This window comes from Spermophilus citellus (assembly GCF_964194105.1).
Source record: "Spermophilus citellus genome assembly, chromosome: 1".
NCBI lineage: Eukaryota > Metazoa > Chordata > Mammalia > Rodentia > Sciuridae > Spermophilus > Spermophilus citellus.
The window spans coordinates 235,615,579-235,640,120 of NC_138182.1; the positions used below are offsets into that span (position 1 = coordinate 235,615,579).

General features: G+C 33.2%; 1 protein-coding gene across 1 annotated transcript in view; it reads right to left on the bottom strand.

The window, feature by feature from the left end:
• CWC27 (CWC27 spliceosome associated cyclophilin) overlaps positions 1-24,542 on the bottom strand; it is a 222,589-nt gene that overhangs the window by 14,271 nt on the left and 183,776 nt on the right. The window contains exons 12-13 of the mRNA XM_081287395.1: positions 18,920-19,029; positions 15,450-15,553 (exon numbers count right to left, since the gene is read on the bottom strand). Coding sequence (XP_081143521.1) covers positions 15,450-15,553; positions 18,920-19,029 — 214 coding nt within the window. The remainder of the gene's footprint in view (positions 1-15,449; positions 15,554-18,919; positions 19,030-24,542) is intronic.

Sequence of the window (24,542 nt, forward strand, 5' to 3'; positions counted from 1 at the left end):
AAAATGAACACTAACAGGAGAATCATATTCCTTTGCTTCATTTTATCACTACCTTAGAACTTGGCTAAGAGAGAGGGATGGAATAAAAGCATTTATATTACACTGAGCTTATAATTCTATGTTCTACAAAGTAATGATATTCTGTTTTATAGGTTATTCCTTCATATGTGCTTTGCCCAAGTTTTTTTTTTTTTTTTTTAAGTATTAGCCTCAAGGAAAAAACCAATATTTCATTAATGGAGGCATTACTAGTCACTGATAAAATATCAAAACTCAAATTTCTTTTATCTCAGAATGTGAGAATCATGATAGACACTAAACTAACACTGACCACTATGAATAATTATGAATGAAGAAAAGACTGTAAAAATGGACAAACATTATAGAAACGGTACAAATTCCAATCAGTATCTTGATCGATCAACTGACAGTGTTAAATTTTAAAAATAACAATGACAACTAACAGATGAGAACAATAGAACATATGTAGAGCATGGATTGTTTCAGACACCCTACAGTAATCCTTAAAATAGCATCTCATTTAATCCACAACCTGACCTATCAAAAAGGTGCTATTATTATCCTCAGTTTACACTTTGAAGAACAGAGTTGGAAAAGTTGTGTAATTTTCTTGAGATCACAAAGCTAGTGAGTTTTCAAGCTGGGGTTGAAATTCAGGTCTGACTCCAAATCCCATGCTCATAGTCACTTTACTATTTATATTCCTCTGAAAAATTATGAATAAATGTGGCAAGAGCTTCTTGTTTAAGTTAAAGAAGTTTTAAAAATAACTTTCTGAATTTTAATTCTTCAAATAATACAGGGACTAACACATGAGAGAGATGAAATTTCATATCTTCCAAGATTTAAAAGGAGCTAGACAATTTTTGACTAAGAGTCACTTGTTTGGGCTTATTATGACAGTTTAATACCACCACCACCACCACCACCATCAACAACAAAACAGCTGTATTAGAAAATATGAAAAATATTTAGGCTATCTCAGAGAAATTGTCACGTGGGTGGGATAACCTCTGATATATAATACTAAGAAAACGTGGACACATTAAGTTTCACCAGATAAACTAGTAATGCTTTTTTAAAAAAATAGCATAAAGTGTGATGATATTACATGTAAACAATACAAAATCTCAAATGAGACAGAATGTCTTTGAAAATAAATAGAACCAAACTGCGGAGCCATGCATGATTGGCTATTTCTGAACTCCACTTCCTAGCTATGAGAACTTATCCATGTTACTTATCTGTGCCTCTATTTCTGCCCATATAATATGGACACAGTAACAATATCTAGCTTACAGGTTTAAAAGAGATTTGCTTTGTAAATGTTCAGTATATACTAGCTTCTTACTTTGACTTCTATTTCTACTAAAAAACCAGCACTCAATTGTAATAGTTGCTTATTATGGTCAAATGAATTATCTATATAGAAAGAACAAAACATTATTGATATATTTAACTTGATTATTTGCATTAATACAAGAGAGGAGGGATATTCTTACTTCAAATGGCAGCTAATTTAGAGAGTAAAAAAGTCTTTGAGAGAGCAATTTGTAGCTTGCATTTCTACATGGCCACCTAAACATGTCCTGGGAATTCATATCAGATAAAATAGAAGGAATTGAGATGGTACATATTCTGAGACTTTGTTAATCTTTCATGTTTTTGGTCAGTGGGTAGGGAAATGGAAAAACTTCTGACCAAATTTCTCATAAAAACACTTATATACCTCTATACCAGCAAAAGGCAATCAAATATGCTAGATTTCATTCTTTTTTATTCCTCATGCTACTTATTTTCCATATGCAATCTTTTCCATTACTTTGAAGGATTTGTCTAAAGACTAATTATTTCCTTTTTGGCACTGGGGCTGCAATTCAGGTAGCGGCCACCTGTTAAATAATGGGGCCTTTTTATTGATTCCATGGTCTATTGTCTAAGCTTTTTCCAGGTGTGGATAACTAAAAGAAAATAAGAATGTAGCATATTATCCACTCAGGCTTTGAAACTAAAAATATAAATGTAGAATAATAAAGGTCCAACTTGCCTTACCAGATACTAAACAGTATTATACTGCTACAATAAGCAAGCATAGGAATAGGCAGAAAAAAAATCAGTGTAAAAAAAAAGTAAAACAATGAAACCAACCCCAAAGTATACATAAAGCTCTCACTCTATAATAAAGCACACATTTGATATTGGTGAGGGAAACAGGATTATTCAGTTATGGTGGTTAACAATTTAGAAAAAGAAAAAAAGTTATAATATTGACCTAATATGCCAAATCAATTCCAGGTGGGTTTTTGATGTAAATTGAAAATTAAAAATAAAACAATAAAACTACTAGAGTGGGGTTGGGGTTGTGGCTCAGCGGTAGAGCGAGTGCCTAGCACGTACAGGGCTCTGGGTTCGATCCTCAGCACCACATAAAAATGAAGAAATAAAATAAATAAATAAATGTTATATATATATAAAAATACTTGAGAGAAAGACTTAACTATGTAGACTTGGGATTTTGAAGGCCTTAAGAATAATAGAAGGCAGGAAACATGCAGGAAAATATTGGCAGATTTGGCAATGCAAATATTTAAAAGTCCATGTTCAAAACAAACAAAAATCTCCATAAGAAAATTATATGGCAATGACAAACTGGTAAAACTATTTTGAACAAAAACAACAACAAAATATTTCACATTTAAGAGATTTTATAAAGCAAATAAGAAATATATAAACATAATAGACCAGACAATTAACAACCACCGCCACAATAACGATATACAAATGATCAGTTGACATATTGGAAAAAATTCAACTTGGCCAGTAAACAAAGAAATACAAATTAATATAAGGTAGAAATAAGCAAGGATCAGTAAATCTATATCTTCAATCTATGCTACAACACACACACACACACACACACACACACACAAACACTCACACACACACAATTCCCAGGGTAAGGAGAAACCAGTAATTCCATACAATCCTTGTATAGGTATAAATGACTCAACTTTCTAGAATATAATATAGTGAAAGAAAGTGTTTCCAAAGGCATACAGAAATTAGAAACTGGCCAGGCAGGCATCAGCTGGGAAGGGCTTGAGGTAACTTTCTTAGTGTGATGCAAATGTTCTATATCTTGTTTTGGTGGGTTTACAAATTTTGGCAATTGTATATAATTCATTTCTTCAAAGTGAACAGAAAACATTTGTAAATTTTACCTTAATTAAATTTTTCCCCTAAAAAAAGTCTACCTGACTCAGCAATTTGATTTCCTTTTAGCTTAAGGAAAAAAATATTTATAAAATTTATAAAATATTTAACTACTATTTTATTCATTGATGAAAGTTTTACAATAAAACGTGAAATTAATTTTCTCCAAAAGGATACACATTAAATTATGCTATATCTGCATGATAGAATATTACAGACATCAAATGAGATGTGAAGAATAATTAATGATATGAAAAATGTTGATAATATACTAAAAAGAGAAAAGGGAAGAAAAGAGGTCTGGCATAATTCCATTTCTGGAAAAAGCATCTATATACAAAACAGAGGATAAATTAAAAAAAAGGAATAATGATTATCTGTGGCATATGAAATACTAGTGATTTTGTTCTTTGCTTTTTTAATGTTTTTATATGCTGAACATGTATTATAAATATTGTTATTTGAAAAATTAGTATGACAACAGTATTTATTTCATTTAATAACTATAAAGGAGTTGATGCATTATTTAAAATTGCCTATAAAGAAGTATAAACAACTATGTAGAAATTATGCATTGCTCTCACTAAACTTCACTTGGAATCTTACCACTTGGATTTTTCTATCCTGTTTTAAGTACTCTTTATTTAACTTTCTCTTAGATATAGTTAAAAGATCAGAACAATTTGGTGATAATATCTTTGTTGCCTGTGTACCAGGGTAACTCATTTTGCACTGGTTTTGTTACTATCTATAACAATCATCATGAAAGAACTTTTTTTTAAAAACTATATTATCATGCCAATCCCAAGTACCTCTGCTCCTTAAACTTTCTAATAGAAGTGAATGACTCATGCATGTAGAGTATTTTTTTTTCCCCCTGTTTCACAATGTTCCTATCAGGTAAAATAAAAAAAAAAAAAGATTCTGCAGTAAGTCCATAATATATCACTCTATATTCCCAACATAAAAAAGGTAATCTTGCCCATTCTCCTTCTCCTTTTCTATGAATGCTAAATGTGTATTAGTGAAATTCTGCCAACATTAGCACTTTATAATCTGGATTCAGCTAAAGAACATGCTTTTAAACAAAACAAAACAAAACAAAAACAACCAAACAGGTTATATTATTCTCTTTTTATCAGCATTTTATAAAATAAAACATTGAGCACTAGTAGTGAATTTAACAAATATGTCCCTATTCTGTTTAGGTTATAGATAGCAATTGATGTAAATTAACATTTGTCTTTTCTTCATATATTACTTTGAAATTATTAGATCAAGAGGACTGTATAAATAACATTTTGTCAATTTAATTTAGAATGTCCAAAGCTTCTTCTAAGAGTCAGACACTGATTCTTAGTGTTTTATGTAAGTTATCTCATTCAATTCTAGTAACGCTGAGGTAGGTATTGTTATCTTCACTTTATAGGTGAAGCAACTGAGGCTTAGGAGTCAGGCTGCTTACTTAGGTTGTTCAGCAGTTGTTGTCAGAGCAGGGACTTGAACCCAGGTAGTTTTATTAGATAGCCCAGTTTATGATTATGTGATAATTCAATATGTAGGATGACAGAGTAGGTTTTGATCTCAGAACTCTCAGGGGAAAAAAGAACGATTGTTTCAAAGGGAGCCTCCATGGTGCTTCATTTAAAAGAATGTGCACAGTATTTCAAAGATGGGAATGAGGGATAGTGGCAATAACCTGTTCTTGAAGATAGGTAATATTGTTTAGAATCAAAGGCTTCTCAAAGTCAAGTTCAGTCAAGTTTCTTATCCTAGTGATTATTACTTCATGTTAGAATCACTGTTGGTCAAATCTGGAGTTCTGGAAGTAGCATGGGCTCTGAAGTGTGACAGACAGTTTGACCACTTATTACTATGTAATTTGGGGCAAGTAACCTAATTTCTTTCAACTCAGTTTCTCATTTACAGTATGAAATAATAATTATCTGATGGAACTGTGAAGGTTAAATGAGAGGCAACAGAATAAAGGCAGTAGGGGTGCTTGAAATATAGCACGTGCAAATATTTGTTTCAAATATAAACAAAGGGCTGGGGATATAGCTCAATTGGTAGAATGCTTGCCTCAAGTATAAACTGATGGGACCCATAGTCACCTTCATCTCCTATTACCAGTGTAAGAGTAAAAAATAATGAAAAGGATGTATATTTGATTTATAAATGAAGTATGAGTGATTCCTAATATCAGTTGTTTTTGTATATTTTACTAATTAATCTGAATAACTTATGATTGCTTAAAAATATACTAAATGAGTGGTTTCAAAAGAAATGAAGAAAATTTTCATTAAAACAACTCTTCAGAAATACCAAAAGAGCCCATGAAAATATATATGCCACTTGGGCAGGGCAAATTTGTTCATTTTAATCCTTTACTTAATTCCCACTTTTTAAAAATGCAGTGAACTGACAAGAACCAAACTTGGGTTAAACAAATGATAGTAGAGTTCAGAAACCTCTTTGGTCAAGTAAATACCTAAATAAATATGGAAGGACATTGTAGAGTACTATCAAAAACATCCCTGGATTCCTGCCCCTGGTGTGTTAGTAATACTACATCTTATGATTTTTGAACCTCAAGTTTCCTCAGGTAACAAGAGGACAACAATACCAAGTTATATGGGAAAGATGAAACCACACCAGGAGAGTTAAAGATTCTATGTGAAGACAAGGTTCCTTGTCAATGACTATGAAAGCACTGCATCATTTCCTCCCAATGTCTGTTCTAAGCAGAAATCTTCCTCACAATGACATTTATCTCATTTAAGATTTTAGACTTTCAATAATATAGATGAGTGTCATGTCTAGCTTTATTTCACATTACACACCTCATGCATTATTTACATGAACATCATTCAAATGAGGATAGCTTTCAAAATGTACATGTCTAGCTTTATTTCACATTACACACCTCATGCATTATTTACATGAACATCATTCAAATGAGGATAGCTTTCAAAATGTACAAACTCAATTAATTTGACCTATTTGAATAAAAAAATACTGGACTACAATATTAATGCCACTGAAAGATTTTAGTTTCATTAGATTAAAAACATTCATATAAAACTTGAGGACATATAATTACTTGCCATGCATCCTACATGTTTTTAAGTACTTTTTTAAAAAAATATTTTAGTTGTAGATGGACACAATACTTTTATTTTATTTATTTATTTTTATGTGGTGCTGAGGATCAAACCCAGTGCCTGACATGTGCCAGGCAAGGACTCTGCCACTGAGCTACAGGCCCAGCCCTTTAAGTACTTTTTAAGAAAAAAAAAAAGGACATATTATTTAGAGGTCTTAATTGATAAACATAAGTAAGGTCTTTATGATAGTAGCAGTTTAATGAATACAAATGGTTCAGATCTGAATGAAAGACAAAAGGACAATTTACCTTTCAGCTGGAAATTAGAATTTCTGAGGTAAGTACAGCATCTGAACACAAACTCTAGAGCTCCAAGAAAGGCTACATAAAGCACAATTACGGTAACTACTGAAAAGATTATTCCCTATAAGTTTATGAATGAATATGTGATTTGCAGATCATTTAGTTGAAATTCTAATGCTAAGGGGTTCTCAAGTCTTGGCAAAAAGAACAAGGGGGAGTGATTTGTAACTAATGAATAAAAGGTAACTTCTTTAGAGATTATTAACAAATGTTTATAACAAAATACAATCTCCTTTTGACTCAGAACTGTCAGTATTGCTTTGTTCAGATTAACTGAGCCAAATACATTTTATTAATTTGATTTAAAACTTCAGGTATTATCCTATTTCCCATCTCTTAGTGGGCCCTCTGTATCCCTCCACAGCCCACAGAAATAGAAATACCTCCAGAAATTTCTGCTAATTGTCAGCATGTCTTATGATCTTCAAGCCTCCTTTGCCCCTTGTACTGTAGCTTTTTCTGGCCTACACTGTATAAAAATAATTTGTTTCACAATTTTCCTGAATTTCAAGTAAATACCATCCACATAAATACAATTTCACTAAAGGCTGTTAAGAGATTCTTACAGGTCACATTGGTATGGCACCTTTTGATAATGACCAGCATAGCAGTTTGGTGATTACTGTTTGTGATCTAAGGATGCCCTAAGGTACTGCTCTTCAACAACTGAGGTTGATATTCTTCCCAAGAAATACATTATTCTTACTAAGATCAATTCAGAGCCAACTATTAAGATAAACTTTTTTAAAGAAAAAAATATTATTCATGCTAAGAATTCAGTACGATCTGAGTTTTCTGACAATAAAAAATGGATCTTATTAGGTACTATCTGAAAGAGACAAGACAAGACATCTGGCTGGGTGAAACAATTCAGCACAATACACAGTGAGACAAATCACTAGTCATGTGTAAGTCTTAAAAGAACAGGAGCACAGTGCAGATTTGAGAATATCCAAGGGAGGTAGGGAGTACTGTTAAACAGCTTTGATGCCCCAAGAAGGTGTAATAATATTGTTGCTCTTTTCACTCTGTCTTTCCTACCACAGCTTAGTGGTGAATGTGGGTTCAGTGCAGGAAGTGCACAATGGAATGGGGTAACTGATACTCCAAATTTCTTGCTGAGGGTGGAAAAGGAGAGGCCCAGGATGGTAGAAGATATTAAGGATATGTGAAGAAGTAAAGAGACCACATAAAGTCAGTTATAATTCTAGACTTCATGCCAAGGACTTGGAGAACTTAAATAAGGGATAGTCAACAGCCACTTCCCAGTCTTGCAGTGGTTTCTATGAAAGACAGACATAAATAGCAATGCAAAGAAATTAAACACTGACATTGAAACCAAATTTCACCAAAAACAGGTTAGAACTTGTGGACTGAACTAAAATGGATTGTCTACTGTAGCAAAATTATCATAGGATTTATACAAGACCAGAAACCCATAATATTCAACATGCTTTGGATGCAATAAAAAAATTACTTAGCATATGAGGAACTATGAAAATCTCAATCTGTATGGGAAAAGACAATCAATAGATACGAACACAGAGTTAGAGACTGTAATTAACTGATTAAGGCTTTAAAACAGGTATTGTAAAACCATTTGAAGAAGTATTCTTGAAATAAATGGAAAAATAGAAAGCCTCAACATAAAAATAGATACAAATGGAAGCTTTACAACTGGAAAATACAATTAAATCAAAATTGAAAACCTACAGGATGGTCTCAGTAACAGAATAGAGGTAACAGAGAAAGAAATTAGTGAACCTGAAGACAGATTATTAGAAACTGTCCATTATGAATTGAAAGAAAAATGATTTAAAAAAATTAACAGAATCTAGGGTCCTATAGGAAAATAAGGGTCTAAAATTCAACATAGAAAAAAATCAACATAGAAAAGATGTCAATTCTTTTCAGACTGATCAATAAACTTAATGAAACTCAAATAAAAATCTTATTATTTTATCAATAGACACACTGATTTTAAAACTTACTATAAAGCTGAAGCAATCAAGCTAATGTGGTACTGGTGAAAAGATAAACATATAGATTGATGGAACAGAATACAGAGCCCAGGCAAAAGACCCACATAAATATATTGAACTGATATGTGATAAAGTTGCAAAGATGGTCCACTAGAGAAAACACAGAATTTTTAACAAATGGAACAAAGGTGACATTAAAGCTAAGTCTCCCAAGAAAAAGTGTCAGGAAGGTAAATCAAGGAGGAGGAAGAAGGGAATGGGATAGCAAGGCTTTCTAAGTAGAGGAGACAACACGTGCTAGGCCCAGAGAAGAGAATACAATGGGTGTGTGAAAATACAGGTACATGAATGCAACCTTGATATGAGAGACAAGGAAAGACAGGTAAGCAGAGGCCTGACTTTGAGAGTCTTGTAAATCAGGCTAAAAGGAGTAGAGTTTATCTTGAAGGTAAGGGAAATTAAGGAAAGGTTCTAAAGAAGGACTAGTAAGATCCAATCTGTGAATAAGAAAAGTCAATATGGCTGCACAATAATGAACAGATTAAAAAGGAGCATGACTTCAAGGAGATCAGCTAAGAAATGTAGTTATTCAGACAAGAGATAATGGGGGCTTAAACTGAGAGAAGCCAGGAGGAGCAAGTTAAGGGCTGATAAAATCAGATATGTGTATGTTGTGTTTAAGAAACATCCAATTGCTTAGGACATATCCACATAGGGATGCTTAATAGGAAGCTGAATAGTGGCTGTATGGTTTAGCAAAGAAGTCTGTGCGGAGGTTTAGCAGGAACTGCTATAAGTGTATAGATCACTATGTGGACTAACTAGGTCACTCACTCAGTGAGGATTGAGTGGATGAGAGGACCAAAATAAAAAGCATGAGGTTCCAGAAAAGAGGAAATCTGACATTAAAGAAGTGGGAGAAGAACATTTAAGGATGGAAAGACGTGGCTGAAGAGATGGGGAAAAAAATCAGGCCATATTACTCTTACATAAGCAAAAGCAAGAAAATATTCTAAGGAGAAGGGGGTCATGTACCAATATGGTGTCTACCCTGAACTATGTCTCTGGTTTGGGAAGCCTCCTGTAGATTTTAAATGAAAAGGGGGCTCATAACATTGACAAGTGTTCTGATGGAGCAGTAGTGTGCTATGAACCAAATGAATCAAGTTGGGTGGAGACAGTGGGGGAAGACAATAGTGCACAATTTTGCCCATAAGATCAGGGAGAGAGAGGAGTAGGTAGTCCTTGTTTTTTGTTGGGAGAGAGATACATAAGCATGTTTTAATGATGATGAGAAGTTAAGGAAGGAGAGAAAGATACAGGAGAAAAAGGACAACTAAAAAAAAAAGGAGAGCGAGAGAGAGGGAGAGAAACAGAAAGACACAACTAATAAAATAGGTTCAACTAATAAAAAGATTCTTAGGGAGAGAAGGAATGGGCTCAACAGGATATGTCAACACTCCTTCCCTAAGGGGAAAGGAGAAAAGAGGATCCAGAGGATTGCCCAAGAAACTGTTAGGATTAACGAGGGAATACAAAATACTACTCATACACAAGAAGTTCAGTAACTTTCTTAGATCCCAGAAACAACCAACTGGAAAATGTATTAGAAAAAATAGCTCACAGCAGCAACAGAAATGTAGAACTGTCTGGTAATAAACTTAATGAAAATGTGCAAAGATGTGAAGAAAATTACAAGACCTTTCTTTAAAATTGTTAAGAAAAAACAGTTGCTGTCTTTATAACCTTGGAGATGGTAAAAGCCTTCTTTTTTTTTATTGATTATTTAAAGCATTACATAGCTCATGATATATCATCTTTCATACATTTGACTCAAATTGTGTTTTGAACTCCCATTTTCACCCCAAATACAGATTGCAGAATCACATCTGTTACATATTCACATTTTTACATAATGCCATATTAGTGACTGTTGTATTCTGCTACCTTTCCTATCCCCTACTATCCCCCCTCCCCTCCCCTCTCCTCCCATCTTCCCTCTCTACCTCCCCTGCTGTTGTTCGTAAAAGCCTTCTTAAAGGAGATATAAAATGACATACATCATAAAGCAAAGAGATGAAGCTATGTCCGAAATGGCACCTTATAATAAGATCTGACTAGGTGGATCTAAAAGTCCATAAATTTTTAAAAAATTATCTGCATTGTTGGTATTTCATTGTTTCGTATGCTCAAGACAACTGGCATCTGTCATTTTTGCACCATGCTAATTCCAGAGGAAGGCTTTATAATATCTTGAAGCTAAATTTGGGTTCTTGAAATTTCAATCTTTAGCAGAAACAAACTGATTTTTAACACAGCCAAGGTGTAGTAACAAAACTGGAAAAAAAAAAAAGTCCAGACTCAAAAGTTCTAACTCAGGATAATCTTGGAAAGTTTTTTAAAATCAAGAATAAGACTCCTTAGAGATGATGACACGCCTGAGAAGAGGATCTATATTAAAACATGTATAATTTTATTAAAAACAGAAGTGAACGACACCATATGTATACTTAAAATTCTTTTTTCCAAAGTCAAAAAGCATTTCTTCTAAAATGTGATTCTCTTTCACTAAGCACTTCAAAGAGCCTTAATTAATTTTTGAGATTCCAACTGACCTAAAGGCAAGTCTTAAATGATATTTACTTGAGAGTATAAATGGAATGACATTTTGGGAGAGCCATTTGAAAACATCTAGCCAAAGCCTAACATTCATACTCCCAAGCGAAGCAAATCTAGTTTTAGAAATTTATCCTGAGAAAAATGGGCAATGACATAGATACAGGGATATTCCTTTTGTCACTGCTTATTATGTTAAAAATTGGAAAAAGCCTAAATATAAAATAATGAGGTCAAGTAAATTGTGGTTCATTATATAATGGAACTACTACATAATATATTAAAATTATATCAGAATTATGTATAAGAAGTCACTATATATTGCTAAGGGAAAAAAAACCAAGTTATAAATATAAATGTAGTAGTACTATATGATCCCAATTCTGCTTTAAATGTGTATGTGCATCCACATGTATAATTTATAATATAAACATGTTTAAATATTTAGTATAAATTGTTTACTAAATTGTTATGTACAAATTAATAGTATTAATCTTTGAATTTGAGATTAATAAGTAAAAGCAAGAGAATATTCTAAGGAGAAGGGGGTCATGTACCAATATGGTGTCTACACTGAACTATGTCTCTGGTTGATTTTTGCTTATTTCTTTTGAAAGGTCTGGTAATCTAATTATTCTATAGTCAATTTTTTTACTTATATAATAATCATTAAATATTTAATTGAGGCAACCATGCAATTGTTAAGGTTTCTCAAATTTTTATAATATTGAATACTATATATATGATGGAGAAATATGGTGGAGGGGAGAGAAAGGAAGAGAAAGAGGAGAATGCAGATAGATCATCATATGATTTATTGTTTTATCATGTATATTTGTTGTAAAGTTTTAAGACAATTTTAGACTTGATAATCTGGAAAGAAATTTTCAATAGAATATATTACTGAATAGTTAATGTCCTTAAGATTTCAGTCTACTCTTATAGATCTAATTTTTTTGTGTAAGGAACAGGTGGCTTTCTCTTTTATATGTTTCTCCACTGCCTTGTTAGCTATAGCTCAAAACTTGTTTTCTGAGCTCATCAAACTTTATCTAACCAAACCCAAACTGGCATATGGGTTTCATCCACGCGTTCATATGAATCCTTTGGCTGATGACTTCTGCCATGTGTCTAATCATTTTATAAAATCCATGCTTGGATCTGATGCAGTGGGACTAAGGAATATAGTGGCATAGAGAATGCTCCAGCTGCTAAACTAGAATTTAGTGCCATCAATGCCACCAAATATTGGCGATATATATCTGGACAAAGGAAGGATCCTAGTAATTGTGAGTGAAAAATTTGTATCATGCATTTCAGCTTAGATCTACTAATAACACTTCTTTAAATGCCTTGTTAGACAGTGAAATCTGGGAATAATTATCAAGCACCATACACACTGTTTACAATAGAATCAGATTTCTTTTCTTTTTCTTCCCCTCCCACTTTTTTCCTCCCCCCCCTTTTTTGCATAAAAAGTAGAATGCTGCTGAATGGTACCCAAATGTCTGTTGTATACCATGCCAATACAGCAGCCCAGCCAAAAATGCAAATAGAATAGTTTGCCAAGTAAAAGAAAACATAACAAATTGGTAATGGTTTCTATCTTGACAGAAAATGAAAATGATCCCTCAATGTGTGGCCACTCATGCGGACACATAAAAACGTCTTAGAAGCAATCATTTTACCTCAGATAACAGACTCTGACAGTGTAGTTCAGCACACTGGCTGTCTGACTTCTTAGAAAAATGGCAACCATGACCTACAAAATAGTCTGGGAATCATGTAATTTATGCATAACACACATGCACATGCCATCCACTCATAATATTTGCTATAAATCATTTTGAATACAAGACTCCTTTCCTGAGTAAAATATACTTTGTGAGAGAAGATATAAATTGCCAAAGACTTGATAAAGCTGAGCTGGTTTATTTATGAACAGAAATGATATTGCTTATAACGTTATAAAATTCCAATGGTCTGCATTGCAATAGGAAGGCATTACATAAGGTCCCTATGTATTCTATATGATTCTGCACAGTGCCTTGAACACTAAAGGTATTTTTATTAGATGTCAAATAAAACGAATACCCAAATTATTCTGGAGGCACACAGTATATAGATCTGACTTTCTGTTTAGGAGACTGCAACTGAAAGCAGAAGTGAACCCCCTAAAGACCTGCTAATGGTTCTTTTAACTTACTTCCCCCTCCTTTACGACATTTTTTTTTTCTTCAGATGAAGAATTAGCCAACACTGACTAGTGATTGTTTTCCCCCCATCTGGCAAAGATTTCCCATTTGTTCAACTTTCTAATAAGGTTGTTAGGTGGAACATTGATTGTATGATCAAATCCCACCAAAAATAAGAATGGCACTTTTAAAAAGACATAATTGATATGTGAAGATAATGAAGAATTCAAAATGTGAGAATACTGAGCCAAGGGGCTAGGAAGAACCTTGGGAAGTAAAATGATCTTGCCAAGTTGAAAATAAACTTGAATCCTGTGGGTTATGAGTTTCAAATGAAACTTCTGGGGTTTGAATTTGTTGGTGACTTTTCTATTCAATAAAAAAAGGCTTATATGGCTTATAAAAAGGTTAAAAAAACTTATTGGGCATCAAACTGCTCTTACAAAACACCATCTTGATGAGTTAGGTGTAAATGAATCAGAAACACATGGGTTATATTTCCTTAAAAAATGCATATGGATTCAAAAATAAGGGGAAGAGGACTTGGCAAAACATTTTTTTGTGTGTGGTAGCTGAACCCAAAATATTTGAAAGATATTTTGAGATATTCAAGGAATCCAAAATAAAACTAAACCTGTCCAGTCATATAAAAAAGCAGAAAGTTCTTTTATGCAAATATGCATTTATCTCTATGGGTCAATCAACATTCACTGAGCCTTCATCTTTGGCCTGGAACTATGGAAGGAACCAGCTTCTGTCTTCAAGAAACTTTAAATTTAAACATACATAAATACATAAGTAAAAGAAACCTGTCACAAGAGATAGAGGATTTTATAAAAATTGGCATCATAAACCAGATAGCTTGGAAACTATACATTAATTGAGAAGTACACAAGTGCTTTCAGGGTTCTATGTCTTCATTCCATTCAAATCATAATCCTCTCAGCCTTTTTACTTAAAGTTATATGCAGTTGCAGAATCTTATTAGTTTAAATGTTTCCCTAATAAGTGTTTTTATGTTTTTTAATGTGTGTCCCAGCCCTCCTTCCTCCAACCTCAGATTTGTGAGTGCTCAACAAATCATGCTGACTGGTTTCCTGGAGGATGGGAGTGTTGAACAGTTTAAAATAGAGGAGATGCTTTCTGGCAGGGAACTCTGAGGCCATGATTCTGGGTTGGGGTAATGGCATATTTGATGGTTCAGAGGGTGAGTCACGAGTGTATGTGTGGGGGGATACCCTGGCTTGTCTGCAACAACATGCCTGAGCCAGGATGTAGAGGGAGGTGGAGGCAGTTAGGTGTGGGGAGGCCTAATATATGGTATGTGAAGTCAACTTGAGGACAGAGGGTTGTGATAAGGGAAAACATGATTCTTCTTCTTTTTTTTTTTGCCAGCATAGGATAAAGTTCTAAGCACAGGACACGAACATGTCGTTAGTTTATTTCTTATCAGTGTCTATAAGAGTCGAAAAGTATTCAAAGATAAAAATAAGATTAACTATGTATGTGTTGCTAGGATCCTGTAGATCATAAACTTGAAGAGGAAGTTAGAAGGATTATGAAATAGATTACTGAGTTTTAAAATGTTTGTGGGAAAGTGCAAAAAAATTATTGATTTACTGTTTTTAAGGCTGTTTCCCAGTTATTTAACTTGAATTTTACCTTTTCTAAAATTTTAGAAGTACTTAGGGCAGGGATAGAGTCCAATGTTTCTTACATATTTTCAACTGGCTAGTACAATATTGGGGACACACCACACACTCAATAAATGCTTTACTTTATAGTAAATATTTCACTTTATATTGAACTGAAATGAAGTAAAAGAGTTCTGAGGCCCTGTAATGTGATGGTGAAGTATGAAAAAAAAAATATGGTATAGTGGAAATGTTTGCATAGTGTCTCTTATTTGTGTCTATTCATTCATGGTTAATACAAAGAAATCAAAGCTCTTACCATCCTTCATCATCTTCTACTTCTGTTTCGGAAATGTCATTTTCAGGAGTTTCAGCAATTGCTTGAGTGAGTTTAGATTTAAACTGGTTCAGCAGCGCAAGGGTCTGAAATAACAATTTGATTGCTAAGAAAATATTCTACTTGGATATAAAGAACTTACAAAAATGTTTGATTTTTGAAGGAAAATAACTGTCTTCAGGCTGTAACAATGATATTAATAAACCTTGACATTGTTCTGTTTGGATTTTTGGTGACATTTTTCCTCAGAGATAGTTCACCATTTTCTAATTCTGGGAAAACATATTTGCTTATGTAGAAGACACTTTCATTTAAAAAAAAAATATTTGCTTATTACTAGTTAGGTTTTTAATGCTCCCCAAATAGAAAGGTAATTCACTAAGATATGTGGAAGCAAAAACAACCACAAACAAATATATTTTTCATTTAATAAATCTCCAAAAATGTAAAAATATCAATATTGAGAAAGTGGAATGAATGAACCCACTAGCTGTTGGAAGATGGGCAAATTGAATAATAGCTTTAGAAAGCTGTTGACATCTATCAAAAACTTGAATTTGATTATACTCTCTGATGATGCAGTATTTCTAATCCTGCAAATATATTCTAGAAAAATAATCTGAAACAGAGAATATGGCTTATGTAGAAATATTCATATAAATGAAAAAAATGGAAACATTCAATGTCTATCAATAAGAAAACACATAAATTTGGTAACAAGCAATAGATGTGCTATTATATTGTAATTAAAAATTATACCAAAAAGCATTGTACTACATTTTTGAGTGAAAGAAGGAGTATCATGTTGAATATATTAAAAAGAAAGAAAGAAAGAGAGAGAGAGAGAGAGAGAGAGAGAGAGAGAGAACTCTGAATTCTTGTTTGGTTCCCATATCCTTTGTAGGCAAGAAGCACCAAGTGGTGACAATCTTAAAATCACATTGTTTCCTGGCTATATCTTACCAGCCTCTCCAGAATTTAAGCAGAGAACATGGGCTAGGAAAACGTTTTCTGTTCTACATTTTTAAAGAGTACATCCTTGTGAAGTGGCATAAAGTACTATATTTCTGAAAAATCAAGGGCTTAATAATGATTTTTGCATGGTGAATTTGAACTAAAATTCTCACATTTCATAAGGAAAAAGATGTGTGACCGATTGAGTTAAACATGTGACTAGGCTGGGCATGGTGATGCACACCTGTAATTCCATCCCCCCATCCCCCACCACCTTTCCTTTCTGTTGGTACAGGGATTGAACACAGAATCATGCTAAATTGTTCAGGCTGACCTTGTACTTGCAATTCTCCTGACTCAGCCTCCTGAGCAGCTAGGATTACAGGCATGCACCACTCTTCCCAGCACCAATTTGTTTTTAGAGCCAATTAATGTGCTACTGGCATTGGCTCAAAAGTGGGGAGTGTAACAAACAAACAAAAAAATCCTCTTGGGCCTTTCTTATCTTTTCCTATGTTTGACTAGACTTTGTCTAGCTGCATTCCAAAACAAGAGAAGACAATGGGCAGGAAAGAAAACATCACAAAAATACAGGTGCACATTATAGAGAAGAAGATAGCATCTATGTGGAGACATTTTTGTTTGGCATCACATGGGGAATTATTCAGTCTTCTGATTTTTGTTGAAAGAATGAATTGTCAACCATTTATAGCATGGCTCTTCAGCACAGAAACTTCTCCACTTGGAGAAGTTATTCTGAAGGTGCCCAACCTTAGTAGACTGTTGGTGCATATCTACACTAGAGTCTCCCATTTTATGTCTGTGCCTCGACTTCTGCCCTGGGTCCCATCTACTCTTCACACTGCTGCCAGGTTGGGTAGATCTTCCCCAAATGCAAATGAGATCATGTCACTTCTGTTATGGTTCCTCACTGTCCTTAGGGTCAACTGAATCCTTCCTATGAATCAAAAATACCTTTTCATAAACTGACTCCTGCCTATTTCTTCAGCCTCATCTCCTTCCTTCTCTTGGTTATAATATCATTCAGTTCTTTGCAAAGAGGACAAAGACTTTTCACATATTATTCCTTTTGTCTCTACTTCACCTGGTTATCTCCTATTAAACTTAAAATTTGGCTGACAAGTCATTTCTCAGGGAGACCTTTCCAAATTATTAGGCTGTGTTTAGTTCTGACTGTTACCCATTTACATTGTTCCCTGAACCTCTCATTTTCATAATGCTCAATCCCTTCTATTGGTATTACTTGTTTAACTGGTTCCTTTCCCTAACAGTTTGGAAAGGGCAGCAATGGGTCTTTCTGTTGACCACCAAATATAGTTATTAGTATATGATAGATTTTAAGTATTAGTTGCTTTAAGAATGGGGAGAAAAAAATGCATGAATAAGAGTGATCCTCAGCATCTTTGGTAGAATAGTTACTATGAGATTCTATGACTCCATGAAAACAAGTTAATAATGCACTTCATCTTAATTTCACTTGATGTGCCATTTCTTTTGAAAACTGCATAAAACTCAGTACTCTGTAATTAAAATTTCCTATACCAAACTTCTTGTCTAACTTTCCCTATGCTAAAAACTGATGCATGATCAGTTATACTATAAATGACACCTAATTACTGGTAATCTTTCTTTACCAGTAATTAGGTATCATTTATAATATAGTTTCTGATTAGTTTAATTTAAAAAAATAGGTTTGGGCTTTTTAATTTACTTTCATTTTGCCTATTTTAGTTATTATGCCTAAAATGGTATGTCCTTGTATATATATGGCAACAACAAAATTAATTTATTTTGGTCTGCCCCCCTACCTTTTCAACATAAAGGGCTGCTGAAGAGATTTATTTTATCAAGTGCCAAATATTGCATGGTGTATGCAGCTGGCTCCCAAATTGTGCTAGATCTTTCTCTTCTCATCCCTGATTTTAAATAATTTCCTAATATTGCTACCTAAAGATTCAGTAATCACTTGCAATAAACAGGGTTTATTATAGTGAAATCAACTTGTAGGTCAAATGCATTATTTCTAGGTAGTTTACCATTTCAAATTGAGTTGGATAGCTAGCATGTGACATGCTGGGCTGGAAGAGATTCTTCCATCATTTGCAATTACCTCTTTTCCATTTCATAATATTCACTTAATTTCTGAAGGTATGTGTCTATGAAGTTCCTGTATTTGATATGGGAGTACCAGGTTAAAACTTCAAAGTGTCAGGCTTTTTCATTTAAATGTCTGAAAAGAACACTAGAACTTGGATCCTGATATGAGTGGCCCAAGTCCTTTGCACCCTATCCTATATAAATACATCCTTTTAAAAGAGATCTTGCTTTTCCCAATATAATCAAAATAGGCTCAATTTAGCAACACTGGAAAACAATGTATGTATGGATTTTTTTATTTTTATTTTTTGCAGTTGTAGATGGACGGGATGCCTTTAAGCTATATCCCCAGCCCCAGGATTTTGGTTTGTTGAGGTTACCTGGTCTTCCCGGGAAGTTCCCTTTTTTGCCTGTTGCTTCCTCAAAGCTTCATACTTTTGCTTTTCTCTTCTATATTCTGCAACAGCACCATCTGGAATAGCATCTTCCTCTAAAAAATAGTAGAAGAGAATTAGAATAAGTAAAACAAAAGCTCTGTGGATTTATACTAATGTATATGCTCATATCACTAAAAAGGAAATCTAAATTTGGGTTTGGATTTTCTCCATTTAATTTCAAAACAAAAGTAATATCTTTCATCAGTTCCACAACCATTTCTTCCATTAGAAACTGACTGGTGTTAATTTATTAACCAGTTTTATGAAGATCTTTATTCTATCCCATACTAGTTTAATTTTTCTTTTCAGGCAAATTTAAGATCATAAAATCACCTATTTTCACTTTTAAAATAATTCACTTTACATTGTTTTCCTGCCTTATAAGACAGAATCTTTAATATATTTGGTTGATGTTACAATTACTTGTCAATTTCCTTCCCTAGTTACAATAACAATGACAAACTTCAACTTGATGGTACAATAGAAAATAAATAGATATATTTAACAAATCAGTCAGGATAGAGATCAGAAGCAGACAAAAATAATTTTCACCAAATTAGAATTTAGAAAATAAATCTATGGGTTTGATCCTGTAATAATTCCACGTGAAGATTAGTTAACATTTTATTTTCACATAAAAAATGTGGACAGTTTTGCCTAAAAAAATATAAGTAACTAACACAATGGCTTATATGTATATATTATATATTAATGAATATTATGACTAAAAGCAAAACTAATTAAAACAAAATAATATAAGCCTCAAAGAACCTATCACTTTTTGTCTTTGGAAAATAAACATGAATCAGATGTGATCAAGAAGACTGCTGTCAAATGGTGGTTATTAAGAATATAAGCAACAATAAGTGTTGACAAGGATGTGGGGAAAAAGGCACACTCTTAACATTGTTGGTGGGATTGCAAATTGGTTTAACCAATCTGGAAAGCAGTATGGAGATTCCTTAGAACACTTGGAATGGAACCACCATTTGACCCAGCTATCCCACTCCTAGGTTTATACCCAAAAGACTTTAAAACGGCATACTACAGTGATGCACTCACATCAATGTTCATAGCAGCACAATTCACAATAGCTAAATTGTGGACCCAACCTAGAAGTCCTTCAGTAGATGAATGAATAAACAAACTGTGGTATATATACACAATGGAATATTACTCAGCATTAAGAAAGAATAAAATCATGGCATTTGCAGGTAAATAGATGAAGTTGGGGAATATTGTGCTAAATTAAGTAGGCCAATCCTCAAAAACCAAAGGCTGAATGTTTTCTCCAATAAGTGGATGCTGATCCATAATGGGGGTGGGAATGGGGAGCATGGGAGGAAAGGAGGAACTATGGATAGGGCAAAGGGGAGGGAGGGGAGGGGAAAGGGAATGTGGGTAGGAAAGATGGTGGAATGAGATAGACATCATCACCCTAGGTACATGTATGAAGACATGAATGGTGTGACTCTACTGGGGACAACCAGAGAAATGAAAAATTGTGTTCCATTTGTATACTATGAACTGAAATGCATTCTGTCAAATTAGAACAAACAAACAAAAGAAGACTGTTGTCTTTCTACTGAAGCTGCACTGTTACTTAGTTTGAGGAACATTACACATGTGTAATATATTAAAATCTTATTCAGAGAATGAACTAATAAATTGTCTTTTTGTGGTTATTTAATATGGGTTTGATAGAACTTGAAAGGAATAATTTGTTTTATAAACACTTTTAATGTACTCTTTTAAAATACTGTTTGTCAAACTCTGCTTTCAAGACTAACAGCTGTAAATGCCAAAAGTTGAGCAAATTAATGAACAAGGAGCTATTACAGAAATAATATCTGAGGCACATATGCTTAGAAACCACTGGCAAAGACAGGATGTTATAAATGTTGGTATATATAAAGTGATTCTTATAATAGGATTTAAAATTACTTTCATATTTCTCTTTTGAATTATATCCTATAATAGTTGGATTTGCATTGTCCTGAGATAAAGAACAAGCAACTTAACATCTTAGGATCCCCAAATGCAGCAGTTAATGCTCTGTTTTCCAGTCTGACCTCTTACAACTCTTCTTGCCACATCCACCTTGAAATCCTTTCACTTGGTTTCCTAAATATTATTCTTTAAATTCATCCTGCTGTCTTGAGCCTGAGGCTTTGCACCTGCTGTTTCTTCTTCCAGGAATACTAAAAACATTACATCTCTACATTTTCCAATTAATTTTCCTTACTTAATTCCTACCTATTCTTTAGATGTCAGCTTCGTTGCCACTTCATTCAGGTAGACTTTTTTTGATTCCAGTCATAAAGTTAGGTTTGGATGTTGCTCCTTTGAACTTCCACAGCACCCTTTACCATTTATCACACTTAATGGTAATTTCCTGTTTATTCTTCTTTAATCCTCAATGGACATTAAACTCTTTGAGGAAAAGTCACATTTCCCTGGCACTGAGGGTAGTGCTTGGCAAATGCTGGAAGCTCAATAAATAGTCAAACAAATGAAGTGGAGAAAAGTGGAGAAAGGGAAAATTAGCAGGTAGTAGGCTGATTCCCCTAACCCCCCAGTTTCACAGTTACAGCAATATTTGCCATGCACTTGGAATCTCCTGCTTCCTCACACTTAGGGAGCCAATGATATTTATTTATTTATTTGCCATTATCACAGGAATCTCATAAAATCCTAAGGTAAATTCTGATAAGTATCCTTAGAACTGTCTAATGTTTTAATAGTTAAAACAAATGCAAAAAAGAAAGGACAAGTTCTTTATTTAAGCAGAATTTCAGCTACAAATGATTGAAAACCTTTATTTTTGGTGACAATCTTAAAATAAATGGAAAGGCTGATGGGGAGGAATTCAGTTACTTCATGTCAGAGGTAAGTCAATCTCACAACCTTCAAAACAGATACAGTGATCTCATTTTAATGTACTTAACGTGGATTCCTTTAAATGTGGTCCCCTTTAGCCAGGACCACTTGATTTCACTTTTTAGGACTGTGTAGGAAAAAAAGAAAAGAAAAGAAAAGAAAAGAAGAGAAGAGAAGAGAAAAGAAAGAAAGAAAGAAAGAAAAAACTGTGCCAGAAAGAAGCCTTAAGAATCAATTTCAAAAAATCAAGGATAGGTAAATTTAGATATATAATACAGTAAAGAAAATCTATAGCTATGCTATTTATAATATTAGGAAGTCTTTTAATAACAGAAAAAAGTAGTCATCTCATCTTAGAAACTGGTAATGATAAAAGTTTCCTTCATAAGACTTTCTGTTATTATTTTAAGAAAACAAATTCACAATCTAAATATATATATATATATATACATACATACATACATGCAAAGGGATTTGCCTGGCAGGATAAATGACAAGGTATTTTTTAAAATTGTTATTGCTGTCATTATATAGTATTTTTTATTTGTTGTTTTTAGATACACATGAGAGCATTAATCTCCAGGATATAAAGAAACTAAAAAATCTTTATACCCAAAAAAACAACCCAATCAATAAATGGGTAAAGGAACTGAACAGACACTTCACAGAAGAAATACAAATGGTCAAAAAATATATGAAAAAATGTTCAACATCTCTAGCAAGTAGAGAAATGCAAATTAAAGGTACACTGATATTTCATCTCACTCTAGTCAGAATGGCAATTATCAAGAATACAAGTAACAATAAATGTTGGTGAGGATATGGTGAAAAATTTTTAAAGTAGCTATATTGAAGTATACTTTATATATAGTAAAATTCATTTTTGGTATACAATTTAATTAATTTGTTGTTGTATAGAATATATAACTTCCATTGTAATCAAGATAACACAGCTTCACAGCTCTATAAAGTACCTCTTAGTTAATTTTCCTCTTCTGGCACCAGGCTTCAGTGATTTGCTTTCTGTTACCATAGTTTTGCCATAACCAGAAACTCATATAACTGCAATTAAACCACATGCAGTCTTTTTAAGTCTGACTTTTTTCACTAAGCAAATATTCTTGAGATTCAACTATGTTTTGGGGCTTTCCTTTACATAACTGAATAGAAGTTCATAGCATGGATATACTCTAATTTGTTTATTCTTTTTTTAAAATTTATTTTTTAGTCGTAGTTGGACACAATAAGTTAATTTTATTTATTTATTTTTATGTGGTGCTGAGGATTGAATCCAGGGGCTTGCAGATACTAGGTGCACTGCTGAGCCACAACCTCAGCCCTTGTTTATTCTTATGCCAGTTGGTAGACATTTGAATTGCTTCCAGTTTTTGTCTAGTATAATGAATAATTGATGAACATTCACAACTCTGTTTGTGGACATATATTTTCATTTCTCTTGGGTAAAAACCTAGCAAATACCAGGTCATTTGATAAGAATATGTTTGATTTTATATGATATTGTCATATTGTTTTTTTAATACATTTATTTTTAAATAAATTTTTACGTGGTGCTGAGGATTGAACCCAGTGCCTCACACATGCTAGGTAAATACTCTACTACTGAGCCACAACTGCAGCCCTGTCATACTGTTTTTAAAACAGGCTGTACTATTTGGGCTGCCAGCCAAAATCAGCAATGTAGGAGAATTCTAGATGCTCTACATCCTCAACTCTATCTGGTATTATCATTAAACTTTAGCCATTCTAGGTGGTGTATCTTGTTATGTTTCTGACTCTCATTTTTCTGATGACAACTGATATTAAACCTTTTTATGGGTTTTATTGGGCATTCATATATCTTCTTTTGAACTTTTTGTTCAAATCTTCTGTCCATTAATTTTTTTGTCTTATTAATGTATTCTAAGAGTTTTAAAAATAGATTCTAGGTATAAGCCCCTGTCAGGAATATGTTCTGAAATGGTATCTCTGTCTGTGGTTTACCTTTTCATTTTCTTTGGTGTGTCTTTTGAAGAGCAGAAGTTACATTTTGATGAATAGTATTTTGTCAACTTTTTGTTTTATACATTATACTTTCTGTGTATTCTCTAAGAAATATGCTTCTCCCAATGTCACAAAAGATTTTTCCAGGAATTTTTCCTAAAAGAATAAAATTAATTTAGCTCTTTAAAAAGACGTATGATTTATTTTGAGTTAATTTTTGTATATACAGATAAATGGTTCCAGCATTATTTGTTTAGAAAAAGGCTTTTTCCCATGGAACTACCTTGGCACTTTTCTTGAAAATCAATTGGTCATATATGTGTGTCTTTTTGGACACTGTCCTCTGTTCTATTAGTCTATGCCTCTCCTTTTGCCAGTAGTATACTATCTTGATTACTGTAGGTTTATAGTAAGTTTTGACATCAACTAGTGTAAAGCATCTAACTTTGTCTTCTTTTAATACTATTTTATTGAGTTTGATTCCTCTGCCTTTTCATACAAATTTCAGAATCAGCTTGGCAATTACTTCAAAAGATATCTGCTATGATTTAGATAGCAGCTGCACTGAATGAATAAATTAATTTGGAGAGAATTGCAATCTTAACAATATGGAATTTAATAAATTTTACTGACTTGATTCCAGCCATCATGTAGAGTGGTGGTGCTAGTTGTGAGGTACAAATGG